This window comes from Triturus cristatus, chromosome 2_2 (genome assembly GCF_964204655.1).
Source record: "Triturus cristatus chromosome 2_2, aTriCri1.1, whole genome shotgun sequence".
In the NCBI taxonomy this organism is placed as follows: domain Eukaryota; kingdom Metazoa; phylum Chordata; class Amphibia; order Caudata; family Salamandridae; genus Triturus; species Triturus cristatus.
In genome coordinates, this window is record NC_140582.1 from 526,359,696 (window position 1) to 526,377,397 (window position 17,702).

Sequence of the window (17,702 nt, forward strand, 5' to 3'; positions counted from 1 at the left end):
GCAAGCCCCCGATAATAGCGTTTTGATGTGTGTGCCTGCGTCAGAGGTGCGTGTAAACAGATTCAAAAGGATCGAAAATCCACCTTCGTCAACCAGCTGCTACCCCTGCTTAAGAAATCCATGCACACACTGTGACTCACATTCCAGCACGTTCACTTAGCGCACTTATGCTACTAATGCAGCGGAGGTAGGTGCAGCCCCACGTCACCCGCTGTACTCACAGCGAGATAGCTGAATAAGGCAAGTGCCTGGCCCGTTTGATACCGTTAGTGATTTGTACTCCAGGAACGTAGCTCTGGCGGGTTATTGCACCTGCTGCTTTGTAACCCTAGATCCAAATCCCAGAAGGAGGGTGGCTCAGCCTGAAGCGGACAGGCTGCGGCACCGAGCGCCACCGTGTGGTAAGGGACGAGGCCACAATTAAAGTTGAAAACGTTTATTCTGATAGAAGCCTGCGCTAGGGAAGCTTCAGAGCGACCAACCTAGACAAACAAAGTGCAGTTTACAAACCGCATTCCACAGTCCATCCCAAACAGAAATCATTGCATTCGAACACATCAATACCGTCAGTGCAATCTGAACTGTCCAACACAATGGTGGTGTCGAATACCAATGATGGCGCATAATAGCAATACCACACACAGTGAAAACAGAAAGTTGGTCATGTTTTAAAGCTGCTTGGCACATCGCTGTTTAAGTGTCTCACCAAGCAGAGTGATCTTCAAAAAATCTTTTTATTTTTTACACATATTTTGATCACAGCAGCAGGTTAACAAACCGAAAGCACAGTGAACATGTATTTAATAAGTGAATTCATGAATGAGGACACTGTTAATAGACAAAGGAGTGAGCAGTGTCCAAGTACATTTCAGTCAACCGTGTTGGGTCATCAAAATGGCACAGTGAGATGAATTGTCGTCGCTGCAATATACAGTAATCTGTAAGGAACTAATTTAAAACCTGGCGAGGCAGATTCAGTCACCGATCATTTCAAGATTGCTGAATTGAGTGCCACTAAGTTAGGCAGTGGCAGCTGGTACTGAACGAGGGAGGCGGGGCAGGAGGGGGGAGTATTTTTGTAAAAATTTTACTTACCTTTGTAAGACCGCCGACTCTGCTCCATTGTCGTCTCTCGTCCGCTTCTCTTCCGGTCCAGAGTCAGGAAGCACACAGGCTCCCCCAAGCCAATCACAACGCTGCTGTTAGCAGGGTTGAGACTTGTCTGAGCGCCATGGTTCGGTGCTCAGACAGGCACTGGAAGCCTGTGCATCTTCTCCACCCAGATTGTGTATTACAGCCCGGTGGAGAACATGTGAAGTGTGCATGAATGTTTGGCCAGCCCAAGACGGCCGACTAAATTATCATGCGCCCTTAAGCGCACAAATGTCCTCCTCCCCTGCTGGCTGTGATGACAGCCAAGCCCACCCCTAAGCCTGTTTCAGCAAGGAAATATGGAATGATAACATAGTGTTATTTTATTTTTCCTTTTTTGCACTGCTAAAAAGCAGTAGGGTGACGCCCCTCTGCCTTAGCGGAGAAGCCGCCACTGGAGTTCTGGGACAGTAACATCTTCACAATGATTAGACACAGCAGAAGTGTAGTAACGAACAAGTTACTTACCTTCGGTAACGATGCATCTGTAAGAAACATTAGTTAGTTAGATTCCTCACCTTATAATATCCCCAGGCGTCAGGCTGGATCCTGAAAGATTTTTCGTCAGCAATACCCCCTGCGCGTCGCTAGGCGTCGTCTGCGGCTCCGCGTACGGCGTCGTGCGCCGGAATGACGGAGTAGTTAGATGCCGCCCTCGCGCGCTGACGTCATTTCTTGTACATAGCTTTCCGCGCCAGGAACGCAGAGCCATGCAAGAGACCGACACTGGTGCCAAAAAAGGCTAGGGCCCTGAAAAGGATAACCTTAACCCTAGATGTCGGTTCGCAGAACGGCGAGGATTGGTGAGTCGGTGAGGAATCCAATTAACTAATGTTTCTTACAGATACATCGTTACCGAAGGTAAGTAACTTGTTCATCTGAAAGAAACACGTTAGGTAGATTCCTCACCTTAGAATAGATACCCCAGCAATACCAACCCCGGTGGTGGGTCTGCGAACCAAGATCACACCAGAAAGTCCTGGAGAACAGAACGGCCAAAGAAGCCGTCTCTCCGGACTTGGCTGTCCAGACAATAATGCTTGGCAAACGTGTGCAGCGAGGCCCACGTTGCTGTCTGACAGATGTCGTGCAAGGGGACTCCCCGATACAGGGCTGTCGTCGCCGCCGTGGCCAGAGTGGAATGCGCCCTCAGCCCAACAGGAGGTTCCTTTTTAGCTAAGGAGTAACAAGCTTTGATGCACAAAACGACCCACCGAGAGATGGTCCGCTTGTGCACAGGTCCGCCCCTTCTTAGCGCCCACGTAGCCAACGAAGAGTTGGTCGTCCACCCGGAACTGTTTTGTGCAGTCCAGATAGGAGAGCGCACGTTTTGGGTCCCGACTGTGGAGCCTCTCTTCCTCTTTCGAGGGATGCGGAAAGAAGGTGGGCAGCGTAACAGACTGCCCGATGTGAAAGGCAGTCACAACCTTAGGAAGGAAGGACGAGTGCGGAGCACAACCTTGTGTGGATGGATAGAAAGGAAAGGAGGCTTAGAAGAGAGAGCCTGGAGCTCACTCACCCTTCTAGCAGAGGTGATGGCTACCAGGAAAGCAGTCTTAAGCGTCAAGAGACGAAGAGGACAATTATGAAGTGGCTCAAAGGGAGCGCACATCAGATATGTCAAAACAAGATTCAAATCCCACTAAGGCATTACGAAAGGGACAGGAGGAAACATGTGAGTAATGCCCTTAAGGAATCGAGAAACAGCAGGGGATGTGAAAAGAGAAGGCTGATCAGGAAGCCAGGGGAAGGCAGAGATAGCAGAAAGATAACTTTTAAGAGTGCCCAGAGCAGAGCCCTGCTGGGCCAAAGAAAGAATGAAGAGAAGAACCTCAGAAAGAGGGGCGGAAAGGGGATCCACAGCCTTTGCTGTGCACCATGCCACAAATTTGTTCCACCTACAGGCGTATACCGTTTTAGTGGAGGGACGCCTGGCTGCCAGAATCACAGACCTCAGGAGGAAAGTCAAATGGCATCAACTGTCGCCGCTCAATCTCCACGCATGGAGGTGGAGACTGGACAGGTTCGGGTGGAGGACCGTCCCCTGCTGCTGCGACAGAAGGTCCTCCTGAAGAGGCAGTCGAATCGGGGGATCGATCGATAGACTGAGTAGCTCGGTGCGAGAAGTTGGCCTGATATATGATGTCACTAATTCTAGTGTACACCTTGCATCAGTCCAAACAACCCTTATGGTGATTGGTTGTAAAGTCAACCTTATAGACCAGCTATCCTAGTGGTAGCATGGACAAGAGCAGTCTTAGGCTAAACTCTGAATGGCATGTGAAGCCAGCTGTGATACCAAATATAATCCCTTGAATACCAAATGAAAGGACACCACAACAGATGTATATATAAAAATAGAATGTATTTATTCTAGTCAAACCCTCAGCACTCTTTATGAGATTAGAGGCAAGTACAACACAGTCTTATTTAAGCATACATTAAGTCACACAGGTAAGTAATACAGTTAGGCCCTAGGGGCCACGCAAACCATATACTAAGTAAGTGGTATAAGGACCACTGTCACGAACACAGGATAGGCCTAGGCAATCGCTGGGGCTACACTATACTACCAACAGTTAGGAAGTGGGAGGCCCACGGGATTCAGGTGCAGAGTGGAAACACTCGCGCGTAATGCGTAAAAGTCGATAGAATCACTAGCAGTTAGAAATAAGCAGTTTTAGGACACTTCTGGTATAGCTAGAAAGTCGAGACTCGGAAACTAGACCCTAGGATAGTCAATACCCTTGTGAGCACCAAAGTACCCAAGTTACCTAGCCCACGGGCTGCGGGTGCATAGGTGTGAACTTGCGTCGGGTTTCGTCGTGGACTTCTATGGATGCCTGAAGGAAAGTTGCTGACAGGCAGTCAGGGAAGAGTGTCCGGTGGATCCCAAGGCTGGGATCAAGAAGAGAGGATACCTGCAAGCAGAAGGGACAGAGTCAAGGTCACCAGCCAGGAGCCGGGAAGGAACCAGGAAGGAACCAGGCGATGTCGTGAAGATGCAGGTGAAGAAGTGAAGCTTGTCGCAGCAGCCACGGGTACCAGGAGACGTCGAGGACGACCAGGACCAGGAGGTGAGCTGTCCCACGAAGGCTCTTGCTGTCGGCGGCGTCGAAGTCGAGTCAGGACCCAACAAGCCTTGGCAAGCGGAACCCACGCAGGATGGAGGACTTGCTTCTGGTGCAGACCAGGAAGGTCTGGGGTGCTTCTCTTTTACAGAGGAGCGGGTGCCAGTCTGGGGGAGCCGGACCAGCAAGTTGAAAGTAAAGGTTCGTCGTCGCAGAGGCTACTAGCCAACGGGCCAGCAACCGGACAACACGTCGAGCAACACAGGTGCAGAAGGGCCCCACGCAGAACACGTGAAGTGTGGGGAGCTGATCTTCTTTGCAGATGGTGCTCGGGAGTGGGGCTTCTCAATTCCCCAAGCACAGCCTCGAGGAAGCCTCAGAAGTCGCGCTAGTCAGTTACTAGCCACTTTTCCCAAGTCGCCGGTCCCACGTCCCTCGTCGCCTCCACGGGTCTCAGCTTCGCTGGAGATGTGGATCTGGGTCAGAGGTGTCTGGAAGTCTCGGCGCTGGTCAGTCTCTGCAGTCGTCCCTCGTAGGAATCAGTCGCAAAGCAAGCAGCGGTCGCTGGATGGTGCCTGGTTGCCCAGGGTGGTCACTCCTTGGCCACAAGGGAGATTTCTTCAGTCTTCTTCCTGAGGTCGAATGTCGAAGGTCCAGAGTTTCTGTTCAAGTTGCAGATTCAGGTTAATCTAATTTTTAGCAGGGCTCAGCTAGCTACTGATATACTGGGCTAGTGGGCTGGGCTACCTGCAAGGTCTTCCTATGGGTGAGACCAGGAAGGGGGGTGGCTACACCCCCTTTCCTTTGTCCAGTTTCGCGCCAGAGCTGGGGCTGGAGTGAACTGGACTATGCATGGAGCACCTTGTGTGCCCCAGGCATGTCTCATTCCTTTCAGCCCTCCCTGCCCTAATACACTAAAGTCTGTCTGGGGAGGTGCTAGCACCTCCCCAAGCAGGAAACCTATTGTCCAGGTCTCCCTGGCTGAGAGGGCTCCCAGCTGCAGGAGGTCAGACTTGTGTCTGTGGCAGCAGCATCCATTTTGTGATGCTGAGGCCTTGGTGAGAGTTAAACAGCAAAGTAGGATTTTAACATGTCTCTCCCTCTAGAAGGGAGGAATAATATCCTCATCACCAGAAATGGTATGGGGGTATAATTCCAAAGTGGTAGACACCTTACACGACATGTTTTGATAAAGCCAAACCATAGTTACCATAACCGTTTAAGATTATAAGGTACTTTAAGAGTATATGGTAGGCTATATCATAGAACAGCTATAAGGACATGGTTCCGAAAGCTGCAGACAGGCTCAGCTCATGCTAGAGCACCATCTCACATGTTACCAAGCACTCTGCCTCCAGGATTGTTAAGGCCTGTCAGAGGAGTGGCTGATAGGTACACATGTGTCTATATATAATGTAGGTATAGGAATACTACACCTAAGCAAGGGGTGATTACACGACCTTGCCCCAGCTGAGTGATCAGCCAGTTGTGTCATAATGGAAGGCCAGGCCAGGGGTGGCATAATACATGCGGCAGCCCCTGGTAGGCCTAGGGTACACCTATGCCCTGGGTACATAGGGTACACTGTACAGGGTCCAATAAGGTGATCCTTACCAATTGGGTATGTACCTAGGGTACATGGAGTCCATTTTAAAGAGAGAGCAGACAGCCTGAGACCCTGAATGGCAGGATCTCAGGCCAATTAAGTCGAAAAACCAGCTAGACACTAGGCACAAATTTGGGGATAACCATAGTCAGATATTCACCTTCCTACACTCGGGATACCAGTACCTTCGTGCCCAATCCGGAGCCACCAAGATGACTTGGGCCTGGTCGCGCCTGATCTTCTGCAGCACTCTGGGCAGAAGTGATATAGACGGAAAGGCGTACAACAGACCGCAACTCCACTCGCGACGAAAAGCGTCCCCGCGCGAGTTCCGCCTTGGAAACTCCCACGTGCAGAACCGCTGACATTGCGCATTCTCTTCGGTGGTGAATAGATCTAACCAAGGCTCTCCCCACTGCCGAAAGAGGCCTTGCGCCACGTCAGAGTTTAGACGCCATTCGTGATCCATCATGCACCAGTGGCAGAGTTCGTCTGCTCTGGCGTTCAGAGAGCCCGCCAGATGTTGAATCACCGGGGTGATGCCCTGATGTTCCAGCCATGTCCAGAGGAGCAGAGCCTCCTGACAAAGGGTCCACGACCCCACCCCGCCCTGTTTGTTGCAATACCACATGGCGGGGGTGTTGTCCGTGAACACCTGCACCATTCTTCCCCGGACAACGGGAAGGAATGCCTTCAGTGCAAGTCGGATCGCTCTCAGCTCCAAAAGGTTGATATGGAGCTGAGACTCTGCCGGAGACCAGAGTCCTCTGATCTCCGCCTCCCCCATGTGGGCCCCCCCCCCCCCCCATCCAAGGAGGGACGCATCAGTCACCACTACGTGCTCCGGGTGGGGTAGGGAGAGGGATCGGCTGCTGACCCAATCGCGGTTCGTGAGCCACCACTGCAACTGCTGTGCGGTGCCCTCCGAGATGAAGACATGGTCGGACAGGTTGCCCTGATGCTGGGCCCACTGAAACTGCAGGTCCCACTGCAGAGCCCGCATTCGCCACCTGGCGTGATGCACTAACAGGATGCAGGAGGCCTTCAGACCCAGAAACCGCAGCACCAACCTGACCGAAACCCGGGATAGAGGCTGAAAGATGGGAATCAGAGCCTGAATATCCCGGACCCGCTGCTCCGAAGGATAAGCCCGGAACTGCGCCGAGTCCAGAACCGCCCCGATGAAAAGGAGCTATTGGGAGGGACTCAGATGCGACTTCGGCACGTTTATGGAGAACCCCAGCAAATGCAGGAGGTCGGCCGTAGTCTGGAGGTGGGAGACGGCTTGTTGGGGCGAGCCCGCCTTCAACAGCCAGTCGTCGAGATAGGGGAAGACTGGCACCCCTGATCTGCGCAGATGAGCTGCGACCACCGCCATCACTTTCGTGAACACCCGAGGGGCACTGGTGAGGCCGAAGGGGAGCACAGTAAACTGAAAATGCTCCTGACCTACCGTGAACCGCAGGTAACGCCGGTGGGCCGGCAGGACGGGGATGTGAAAATAAGTGTCCTGCAAGTCCAACGCTACCATCCAGACTCCAGGGTCTAGGGCAGCCAGAACCTGAGCTAAGGTGAGCATCTTGAACTTCTCCTTCCGGAGGAAGGCATTGACGCTCCTGAGGCCCAAGATAGGGCATAGGGCCCCTTTGCCCTTCTTGGGAACCAGAAAGTAGTGGGAATAACAACCACGGCCTACTTCTGGACCAGGAACGCGCTAGAGGGCCCCTTTGGCCAAGAGGGCCGCAACTTCCTCCCGTAGAATATTCAAGTGATCCCCCGACATGCGGTGGCATGGCTGGAGGGGTCGTCTCGAAGGGGAGGGAGTAGCCCCTTCGGACGATTTGCAGCACCCACCTGTCCGAAGTGATGGAACACCAGTGGAGCAGGTGATGGCGAACTCTGCCGCCCACTGGCGTGGAATGGGCCTGAAAGCACGGACTAGGAAGGCTTTGAGGCGGATGCTGCTGGGGTGGATGTGGATGGACCGGCACGTTGACCCCCTGTACCGCCTCGGCGGAATCCACGTCCGAGACCACGTGGAGGATGGTTCTGCGGCCTGTGGCTAGGCAGACGTGAGGGGGCGCCTCTTCCTTGGCCACGAAAGGGGCGAAAAGCGGAAGTTTGCGGGCACGGGCCGAGAGACCCAAGGACTTGGCCGTAGCCCTGGAGTCCTTAAAGCGCTCCAGCGCACTGTCCGCTTTGTCGCCAAAGAGGCGATCACCATCAAAGGGCAGGTCCACGAGGGTGCTCTGGACATCCCCGGAAAAAGACGTGGACCGCAACCAGGCGTGACGACGAAGCGCCACCGTGGACGACATTGCCCTGCCAAGCGAGTCTGTCGTGTCCAAACCACATCGGATGGCATACCGCGCTGCGTCCCGCCCGTCGGCAAGAGCCTGGGCGAGCAGTGTCCGGGCCTCCTCCGGGCACAGGGGCAGCACGTCCTCCACCGTATCCCACAGAGAGTGGAAATGACGGCCCAAGAGACAAGCTGTGTTAATCGACCGCAGCCCTAAACTAAGGGAGGAGAACAGCTTTTTGCCAAACTGCTCCAGTCTCTTGGATTCCCGATCTGGGGGAGCGGACGGGAAGGAGGACTAGGAAGTAGAGGGCTGGATAACCAGGCTCTCAGGGGTGGGGTGTTGGGACAGAAAACTGGGGTCGCCCGGTGCAGGGCGGTGGCGTCGGGCCACGTTCCGATCCACAGGAGGTACTGTGGCGGGCTTGGACCAGGTGCCCTTGAGAATGTCCATTAGTGCCTCGCTAAACGGCAGCAGAGGCTCCGAGGAGCTTGCTGACGGTTGGAGCACTTCAGTGAGGAGGTTATTCCTCACGGCCACAGTAGGTAGCTCCAGCCCGAGGGCTTCGGCCGCCTTACGTAACGCCACAGAAAAGGTAGCACCTTCCTCCGAAGCCAGTGTCAGGGGAGGTGTCAAGGCCACTGGCATCCCCTGTAGGAGAGTAGGGTCTGCTTTCTATGTTCACCCCCACTTTTTACTTTTGCTTTACTGGTTTTCGACTTAGATGTGGCTGTGGGCCTGCTAATCAGACCCACAGCCCTGCTGTTCTCTCTCTAAATTAATACTATGTACTTTAGGTGCATAACCCATTTGGATAGGATCACCTTATTGGCCCCTGTACAGTGTACCTTAGGTACCCAGGGCATAGGTGTACCCTAGGCCTACCAGGGGCTGCAGCATGTATTATGCCACCCCTGGCCTGGCCTTCCATTATGACACAACTGGCTGATCACTCAGCTGGGGCAAGGTCGTGTAATCACCCCTTGCTTAGGTGTAGTATTCCTATACCTAACTTACATATAGACACATGTGTACCTATCAGCCACTCCTATGGCAGGCCTTAACAATCCTGGAGGCAGAGTGCTTGGTAACATGTGAGATGGTGCTCTAGCATGAGCTGAGCCTGTCTGCAGCTTTCGGAACCATGTCATTATAGCTGTTCTATGATATAGCCTACCATATACTCTTAAAGTACCTTATAATCTTAAACGGTTATGGTAACTATGGTTTGGCTTTATCAAAACATGTCGTGTAAAGTGTCTAACACTTTGGAATAATACCCCCATTCCATTTCTGGGGATGAGGATATTATCCCTCCCTTCTAGAGGGAGAAGACATGTTGTAACCTACTTACCCGGTTAAAGTTAACCAGAGCCCCAGCATCACAAAATGGATGCTGCTGCCACAGACACGAGTCTGACCTCCTGCTGCTGGGAGTGATCCCGGCAAGGGAGGCTTGGACAATAGGTTTCCTGCCTTGGGAGGTGCTAGCACCACCCCAGACAGGCCTTAGTGTATTGGGGCAGGGAGGGATGAATAGAATGAGACATGCCTGGGGCACACAAGGTGTCCCTGGCATAGTCCAGTTCAAACCGGTGCTGGGGCACTCCAGCCCCAGTCCTGGCGCGAAACTGGACAAAGGGAAGGGGGTGTAACCACCCCCCTCCCAGGTCCCACCCATAAGGCATGACCTAGCAGGTAACCCAGCCCCCCAGATTTGGATAAGAGTGGTAGCTGGGCCCCAGGAGATTAGATTATCCTGAACCTGCAACTTGAACAGAAACTCTGGACCTTCGACATTCGACGAAAGAAGAAGACTGAAGAATCTCCCTTGTGGCCAAGGAGTGGCTACCCCGTGCAAACAGGCACCATCAAGAGACTTACCCTTTGCTTTGCTGAAGTTCTACGAGGGACCGACTGCAGAGCCCGACCAGAGCCTTGACTTCCAGACTTCTCCGATCCTGATCCACATCCACAGCCGTGCTGAGATCCGTGGAGGCGACGAGAGACGTGGGACCGGCTACCTGGGAAAAGTGGCTAGTATCTTCAAGCGCAGCTTCTGAGGCACCCTCGAAGTTGTGCACCGGGGATTGAGAAGCCCCAACCCCAAGCACCATCTGCACCGAAGATCAGCCCCCCACACTCCACGAGTCCTGCGTGGGGCCCTTCTGCATTTTCCTGCTTGCCGCGTATGTCCGGCTGCTTGCCCGCTGGCTAGTGGCCTTTGTGACGACGCATCCTGAAATCTTCACTGCTGGTTTGGCTCCTCCAGACTGGCTCCTGCTTCTTTGAAAAAGAGAAGCACCCCAGACCTTCCTGGTCTGCACCAGAAGCAAGTCCTCCGTTCTTCGTGGGTTCCGCTTGCCAAGGCTTGATGAGTCCTAGTCCAACTTCGACGCCGCCGACAGCAAGAGCCTTCGTGGGACAGCTCGCCTCCTGGTCGTCCTCGACGTTCCCTGGTCCTCGTGGCTGCAGCGACAAGCTTCACCTTCACCTGCAATCTTCACGACATCGCCTGGTTCCTTCCTGGTTCCACGTGGTCACTGGCTAGTGACCTTGACTCTGTCCCTTCTGCTTGCAGGTCTCCTCTCTTCTTGATCCCAGCCTTGGGATCCACCGGACACTCTTTACTGACTGCCTGTCAGTAACTTTCCTTCAGGCATCCATAGAAGTCCACGACGAAACCCGACGCAAGTTCACACCTATGCACCCGCAGCCCGTGGGCTAGGTAACTTGGGTACTTCGGTGCTCACAAGGGTAGTGACTATCCTAGGGTCTAGTTTCCGAGTCTCGACTCTCTAGCTGCTTCAGAAGTGTCCTTCCACTGTTAATTTCTAACTGCTAGTAATTCTATCGACTTTTACGCATTACGCGCGAGTGTTTCCACTCTGCACCTGAATCCCGTGGGCCTCCCACTTCCTAACTGTTGCTAGTGCAGTGTAGCCCCAGCGATTCCCTAGGCCTTGGCCTATCCTATTTCCGTGACAGTGGTCCTTATACCACTTACTTAGTATATGGTTTGCGTGGCCCCTAGGGCCTAACTGTATTACTTACCTGTGTGACTTAATGTATGCTTGAATAAGACTGTGTTGTACTTACCTCTAATCTCATAAAGAGTGCTGAGGGTTTGACTAGAATAAATACATTCTATTTTTATATATATATCTGTTGTGGTGTCCTTTCATTTGGTATTCAAGGGATTATATATGGTATCACAGCTGGCTTCACATGCCATTCAGAGTTTAGCCTAAGACTGCTCTTGTCCATGCTACCACTAGGATAGCTGGTCTATAAGGTTGACTTTACAACCAATCACCATAAGGGTATTTGGACTGATATAAGGTGTACACTAGAACTAGTGACATCATACATCAGGCCAACTTCTCACATCCCCCAGCTCATCTGCCCAGTCCTTGAATAACTGGACCTGGCGGGCCAGAGGGTCATCAGACCCCTCCTAGTCGCCAGCGTCATCTGATTCCTGATAAACAGGGGGAATGATCGGAGCCGGGCGGAAGATGAAATGGTCACTCATCGGCATCGGATGCGGCGCCGGACAGCGCCGCGCCGGGCCGGCTGAACCGGGGAACGGCGTCATCCGGAGACGCGCCGGGGGTGGAACCGGTGTCGACGCCGGCGGAGGAGGCATCGTGAGGTCGACCGGCATCGACTGAGATCCAGGCCTGGATCCCACGGGGACCTGCGGCATCGGGACCGAAGTCGGCGACGGCGCCGCGGCCGGAGCCGCCGGCTCACTAGGCCTCCCAGTCGAGCCTGCGGGGCCCGAAGGCGCACCGGCAGGCGTCGACGGCAGAGCCAGGCCCCTCATGGCCGAGAGGAAGGCACTGATCTCCGCTGGAGTCGTGTCAGTCCCAGGGACCGGCAGGTATGGGGACGGACGCGGCTCCTGCAGAGCCGTGGGGGTGGTACCACCCGGACCCTCGACCGAGTCACGCGAGGGGAGTCCGAAGAACGATGTCGTCTCTTGGACGTCTTACTATGCTTCGTCTTACCTGAAGACTTGGATCCCGATCGGTGGTGGTGGCTGCGGCCCCGCGACCTGTCCTTGGACCTCCTCCTGGACCGGGACCGTGAACGGCACGGAGCCAAGTGTCGGAGCTCGAGAAGCTTACGGGACCGCTCCCACCTAGCCTTCGAGGTCAAGGCCCGACAGTCGGGGCACGACTCCGTGTCATGGTCGGCCCCAAGGCAGTAAAGGCACCGGCGATGGTGGTCCGTTACCGACATCAGTCAGTGACAGGAGTCACAGGCTTTAAACCCGGGCATCCTACCGGCACCAGTTCGAGTCGACGAGTAGACAAAAGAGTCTCAAAAAGTTTTAGTCAAAAAGTGACTAAAGGGGTAAGCTCTTCCCGGATCGGCGCTGTCTGGCGCGGAAAAAAAGAAGAACTGACGTCAGCGCATGACGCCGATGACGGACGCAGAGCCGCAGACTATGCCTAGCGACATGCAAGGGACATTGCTGACGAAAAATCTTTCCGGATCAAGCCTGACGCCTGGGGATATTCTAAGGTGAGGAATCTAACTAACGTGTTTCTTTCAGATCAAGTTACTATTGTCTGGCACCCCCTTTCATTGTCTAAGCTGTAGATATTGAACATTTATTGGTTGTCTGTAAGTGAAAGGAAACCTTGCACTGCTGAATAACTTGTGGTATTGTGTCATCCACAGTAAACTAGAACTACTGAATTTCAATGCTTTACTTTAAAATAATAGTTTTTATATTGTTATAAGGCCTAACTAGAACGTCGCTTTGAACTTTGTCTTTTTTCAGTTAATTTCTAGGGGTTTTTTCATAAACATTTATTATCACCATGCCTAACTATAATGTCACTTTAAACTTTAGTTTTTTCAGTGAATTAGTGTTTTAAAAAAAATCATATTTACCCAAACTAGTCTCGCTGCACCACATGGTAGGCCTCATTAGGTCCTGAGCACACAAAGGCCAGAGGGTCAAAGTAAAATTCCTGTCTAAAATTCCTGTGGGAAACAGCATGAGGCAAACGTGATGTGGGACCCTTTGCCTCAGCCATCGCTTGGCGGATCATCCTCAAACTCTCCAGGAAGGAGCAGAGGAACAGTTTTTTTTTTAGGAAAGTTCCGTTAACATTTGTCAAATGGCACAAACATTATTAGAGAAACAAAAACGCTCTTCCAATGGACAGTTTGACCTAACTATAACAACAGAGGCAACCGCCACTTTGTAATTAAATACATATAGGGCCCTTTGAGTCAGTCCTCCTCATCCATTGGTCTGTTGCTGTGCCAGTCACATGTTTCTTTCACCCACTACAGTATAATACAAGGGGGAACTAGGTTAGCCCAGTTCAGCCACTAGCTAACCTCACTGGGACTGACTGCATCCTGAGTTTTCATAAGAGCACATCTGCACACAAAGTAGTTCCCTTCAGTGCCAAGGACTGCAATAGAAATGTGTGCTTTGAGACCAAACAAAATGTTGACTTGAATTTTTGTTTTTTATGTTGAAGAGGGCAATGCAGCTCCCAAACAGCTCTACAAAAAAAACATGGCAAAACAAAACAGGCATTCACGAAGTCAAAATGCTGGCAACCAATGCTAGACCTATTGGTTTGACCAATCCCTGTTTCTACTGCATGGGACGCAGGGCCAGACTGGGAAACGAAACCAGCCCTGGAAATCAGCTCGGCCGGCCCCCTCAGCCGTTTGTTACAGGGATCCGATATTGCTGGCCGCCGGTAACAAAAACAGCCCCCCAGGGCCTAAAACAAGCCCCTCCCAGGCAGCCTACTGGGGAAACACCCGGTGCCCGCATTGGCCAGTCCGGCAATGATGGGGAGAGAACAATAAGCAGAGGTGTTGATGCACACGCAAACTATTTAAATGTATGTATACAAATTCAGTAGACAAATCACATTGATTAGAACTCTTGTTCTTCTTTATTCTTGAAAAGAGATCTTCCACTCCCAACGCGTTTCGTCGCGTTAGGGATTAACCCAAGCGACTTCCTCAGGGCTTATGTATTCTTGGTTCATAGAATTCCTCGTTATTCCTGAAATAGTGTGTTATTCAACATCCATGATTATTTTAGATTCGTTTGCATAAACTGCTATGTGCTTCCTTCAAATAAAGCCGTCAAATCTCATGCCAATATATATCCACAAATCGTCAAAATAAAGAGCGATATTTAAATCAGAAGGTGCCTCAAGTTCAGGACCTCGTATAGTTCATTACTCAAAATTGCTTGCAATCCAATATTCACAATGTCTCGAGGTACCCTAGAGTACTGGGACTTTCCACATGACGAACGCTGCCCGAATACAGGCTACACTGATAAACCAAGAGTCCCCAATGTAGCCAGTACACTAGAAGTTTAGAAGAACCATGCCAAATGACATTCTCAGAGGAACCGCAAAATTCCACCACAATATTCAAGACCACACCTACGAGGCTCTGTGTATTCACTCAGAGGTCACTGTAACACTGATGTTATTTGTTTAAAATAAAAGCATTAAGATCACTGCACTGGCCTCTGGTGTGTAGCTAGTTTTGTAGATACAAACTATTTAATATAATTTATTGCAACTACTAAATATTTTCATGTGGCATTTAATGGTAACTAAGTACCAAGTAGGGTCGGTCATACACTGTGCTAACGACATTTAAGTGATTAGGACTTCGTACCAGTTAGATGGCTATTTTATTTTGTCTGCCGCAGGGTCTTCTATTCAGCACATGCATACGTTTGTTCCATATGCTACAGTAGCTAAGATTGTAGTAATCCATAAACATGATTAAATAACACATGCTTCACGTCTAGCTAGATCACTTACATTAGAAGGGTAGATTTAAAATGTAGCATAAAATGCAACGCAAACTTTTTGGCATAAGTGGTCACAATTTACAAGTTAAAATTGTGTTATATTTCCAGAGTATTTTACGGTGTACACGTGTTGAATTCCCATGCAGAAAAATTAATTCACTCTTGTTAAGAAAATATATATGAACTCATTAACGGTAGAGAGATAAATACAATACCACTTTTTTTAAATAAAAAAAATAAAAGAAGTACCTACTAAACTTCAAACTGAAATATCACTACTGGGAGCAGGGAATGCGTGAAATGAAGAAAGTACAGTACATAGGTATAGTAGTAAGTGTTGCTTTTGAAACATAACAGTACTTTAGGCATTGTTTACTGAAAAGTATGAAAACTTAGGTTATTGACGTTTGCATGTTCTCACCGTAACCCATTTCTCGCATCGAATGCAGGGATCATGGAACTCGGGTGCTCAGACATCAGAGCCACCAACAGCTGCAGGACATCCATTAAATTGTCATCCTATAGGGAAAAATTGCAATTTACAAATGTTCGATTTTACAAATACACTTACCATTAGGAATGATCTCAAAATAATTTGGAAAAAGAATACTGTGTGCAAGAGTCAGTCTTCCGCTAAAAAACTCTTCTATGAAAAGCTACATGACTCAAGATGGTAGAATCACTGAGTGTAATATAGGTTCAAAAACAGTCAAACATGTTTTGCCAGACTAGTAGATAAACTCGAGGGCTAAAATATCCTGGTCTGTAAATGGAGCTGGGGTGTGGGCTAAAACACTTAGTAGACTAACAAGACCGACATTAAATTGCGGAGTGACACACTGTCTATTAGCAAGCCATTTCCAACTGCAACCATATTCATGGTAAGGCCACCAGAGGTTTATTTCAAATGATGCATACACTATTGACATTTGTTGGGAGGCCGTTCTAGGGTCACGTCTGTGGAATATGTTTTTTTGGGGGGCTGTGTCATTTGAGAGCAGATGGAACAATCAGTCTGAAATGATGAAACAGTAGAAAAGAACTTCCATGGGTGGTAACAGTGCACATGCACATGACTTAATCCACAGCTTTGCTGAAACTGAAAAAGTTCACAAATGTGTCTGGTTCTTAGTGGAGGGGTTTGGTAATAATTGTGTGACTGTGTGTGCATTGCCCCCAGATGTCCTAAAGAAAAACCCCTAACGAAGCAACATCCTGTGCCACAGCAAAATATGAGCTGTGAGCTTGGCCACTTTGCTGCACAGACAGTATTAGCAGAGTTAAGCTGTACCCTTGTAGAAGGATGTATGAAAACTTAAAAAATTAAATTTCAACTGGTTGTGATGAACCATAAAGAAGCAGAGCAAAATAGTTAACAGTAGATTTTATTTTTTGTAAAAGTCCTGTATTTTTGTGACCAGGAGGCATGCATATTTTTCTTTTGTGCAGAAAAAAGCTATAAACATCTTATCATGACAGTAAAGTAAAATTAATGAATGAGCAGACTATTAGTGAATAACATTGTCTCTTTGCGATAAACTAAGGCATACAAAAAGCAAGAGCTATCTAAACGAAAAGTCACAAACCTGCAATGAAAACGTTGCTGGGTCAACCAAGTTAAAACATCAGAACACACAATTGGTCACCATTAAAGTTACAGTAATGATGCATCTAACAAAAGTACTACTTGATGCCCATCACCAAAACCCAATGCGTACAAGCACAGGATAATGCAACCATCCATAAGAGACAGTGGGCTTGATGGACAAACAAGTGAAAGCCAGTGGATAAAGGGAGTTGTGCCAAAGTCCACTCACTCTCTCACTTATCATTACACCTTTTTTTTGTACTTTTGAAAAATTGACTGCAGCTGGACCTAAAAACAGATCTAGTGTTTGATTCTCTAATAAGCAAGCGGCCAAAGATGAGCATGATGGTCTCACAGGGTTGGCCATCTTTTCAGATGGGATTAACAGTGGAAGCAAAGTCAAGTGAATGCAGCGGGGTGAGCAAATTAGGAGAGACCGAAAGTATTGCACGAGACTGAAGCTTCCCAAATTCGTGCCAGGTTGAACTATGAGAATTGATAGGTTTGTAGGGGGTAGAAGTAAGGGGAAAGAATTTAGTAGCACCCCAATCAAAAAAGGGCTGTTATAGGTCAGCAGGTACATGCCACAGCAAGCATAATGAAAGTAGGCAGGCAGCACATTCTGAAAGGTGCAACTGTCACTTTCAAACATTGTGAATGGGCTTTTGATAAGCGACAGGGCCAAGGTATGACCAGGCGGAGGCATACATGAGATTATGCAAGGAGGACAATGAAAATACTATCACTGGTAAACGCCAGAGGAGCATAATCTAAAACCTACAGATGCTGCTCACTGCAGGTGATTCTTATCATACTGAGAGCAGAACCCCTAGTGGGGTAGATCAAGCCTCTGATAGACATGTCCTGTGTGAGTGAATCAAAACGAATGATGTGCTGGATAGATATTTTTGATACATTATCTCTTCAGGCGATTTGTATGCCCTCACGTAGACAGGTGAGGGAAAAAATCTGACAACATGATTTCTTTAGAAACTAAGAACTAACAGACAATGGCATTTGATGTCGTCAGTACCACCCTGGAAGATGTGCCTTAAAAACTTGAAGGTCTTCTGGTATACATAGTCTTGGGCTGAAGCTTTTGATAACTGCAAGAAACATTCACTCCTAGTATGCATATTAGGCCCACTGAATGGCTGGAGAC

General features: G+C 49.8%; 1 protein-coding gene across 3 annotated transcripts in view; it reads right to left on the reverse strand.

Moving 5' to 3' along the window:
* LRBA (LPS responsive beige-like anchor protein) overlaps window positions 1–17,702 on the reverse strand; it is a 2,426,603-nt gene that overhangs the window by 2,043,480 nt on the left and 365,421 nt on the right. For all 3 annotated transcript variants that reach the window (XM_085641653.1, XM_085641654.1, XM_085641652.1), the window contains exon 17: window positions 15,374–15,471. In XM_085641653.1, the coding sequence (XP_085497779.1) occupies window positions 15,374–15,471 (98 nt within the window). The remainder of the gene's footprint in view (window positions 1–15,373; window positions 15,472–17,702) is intronic.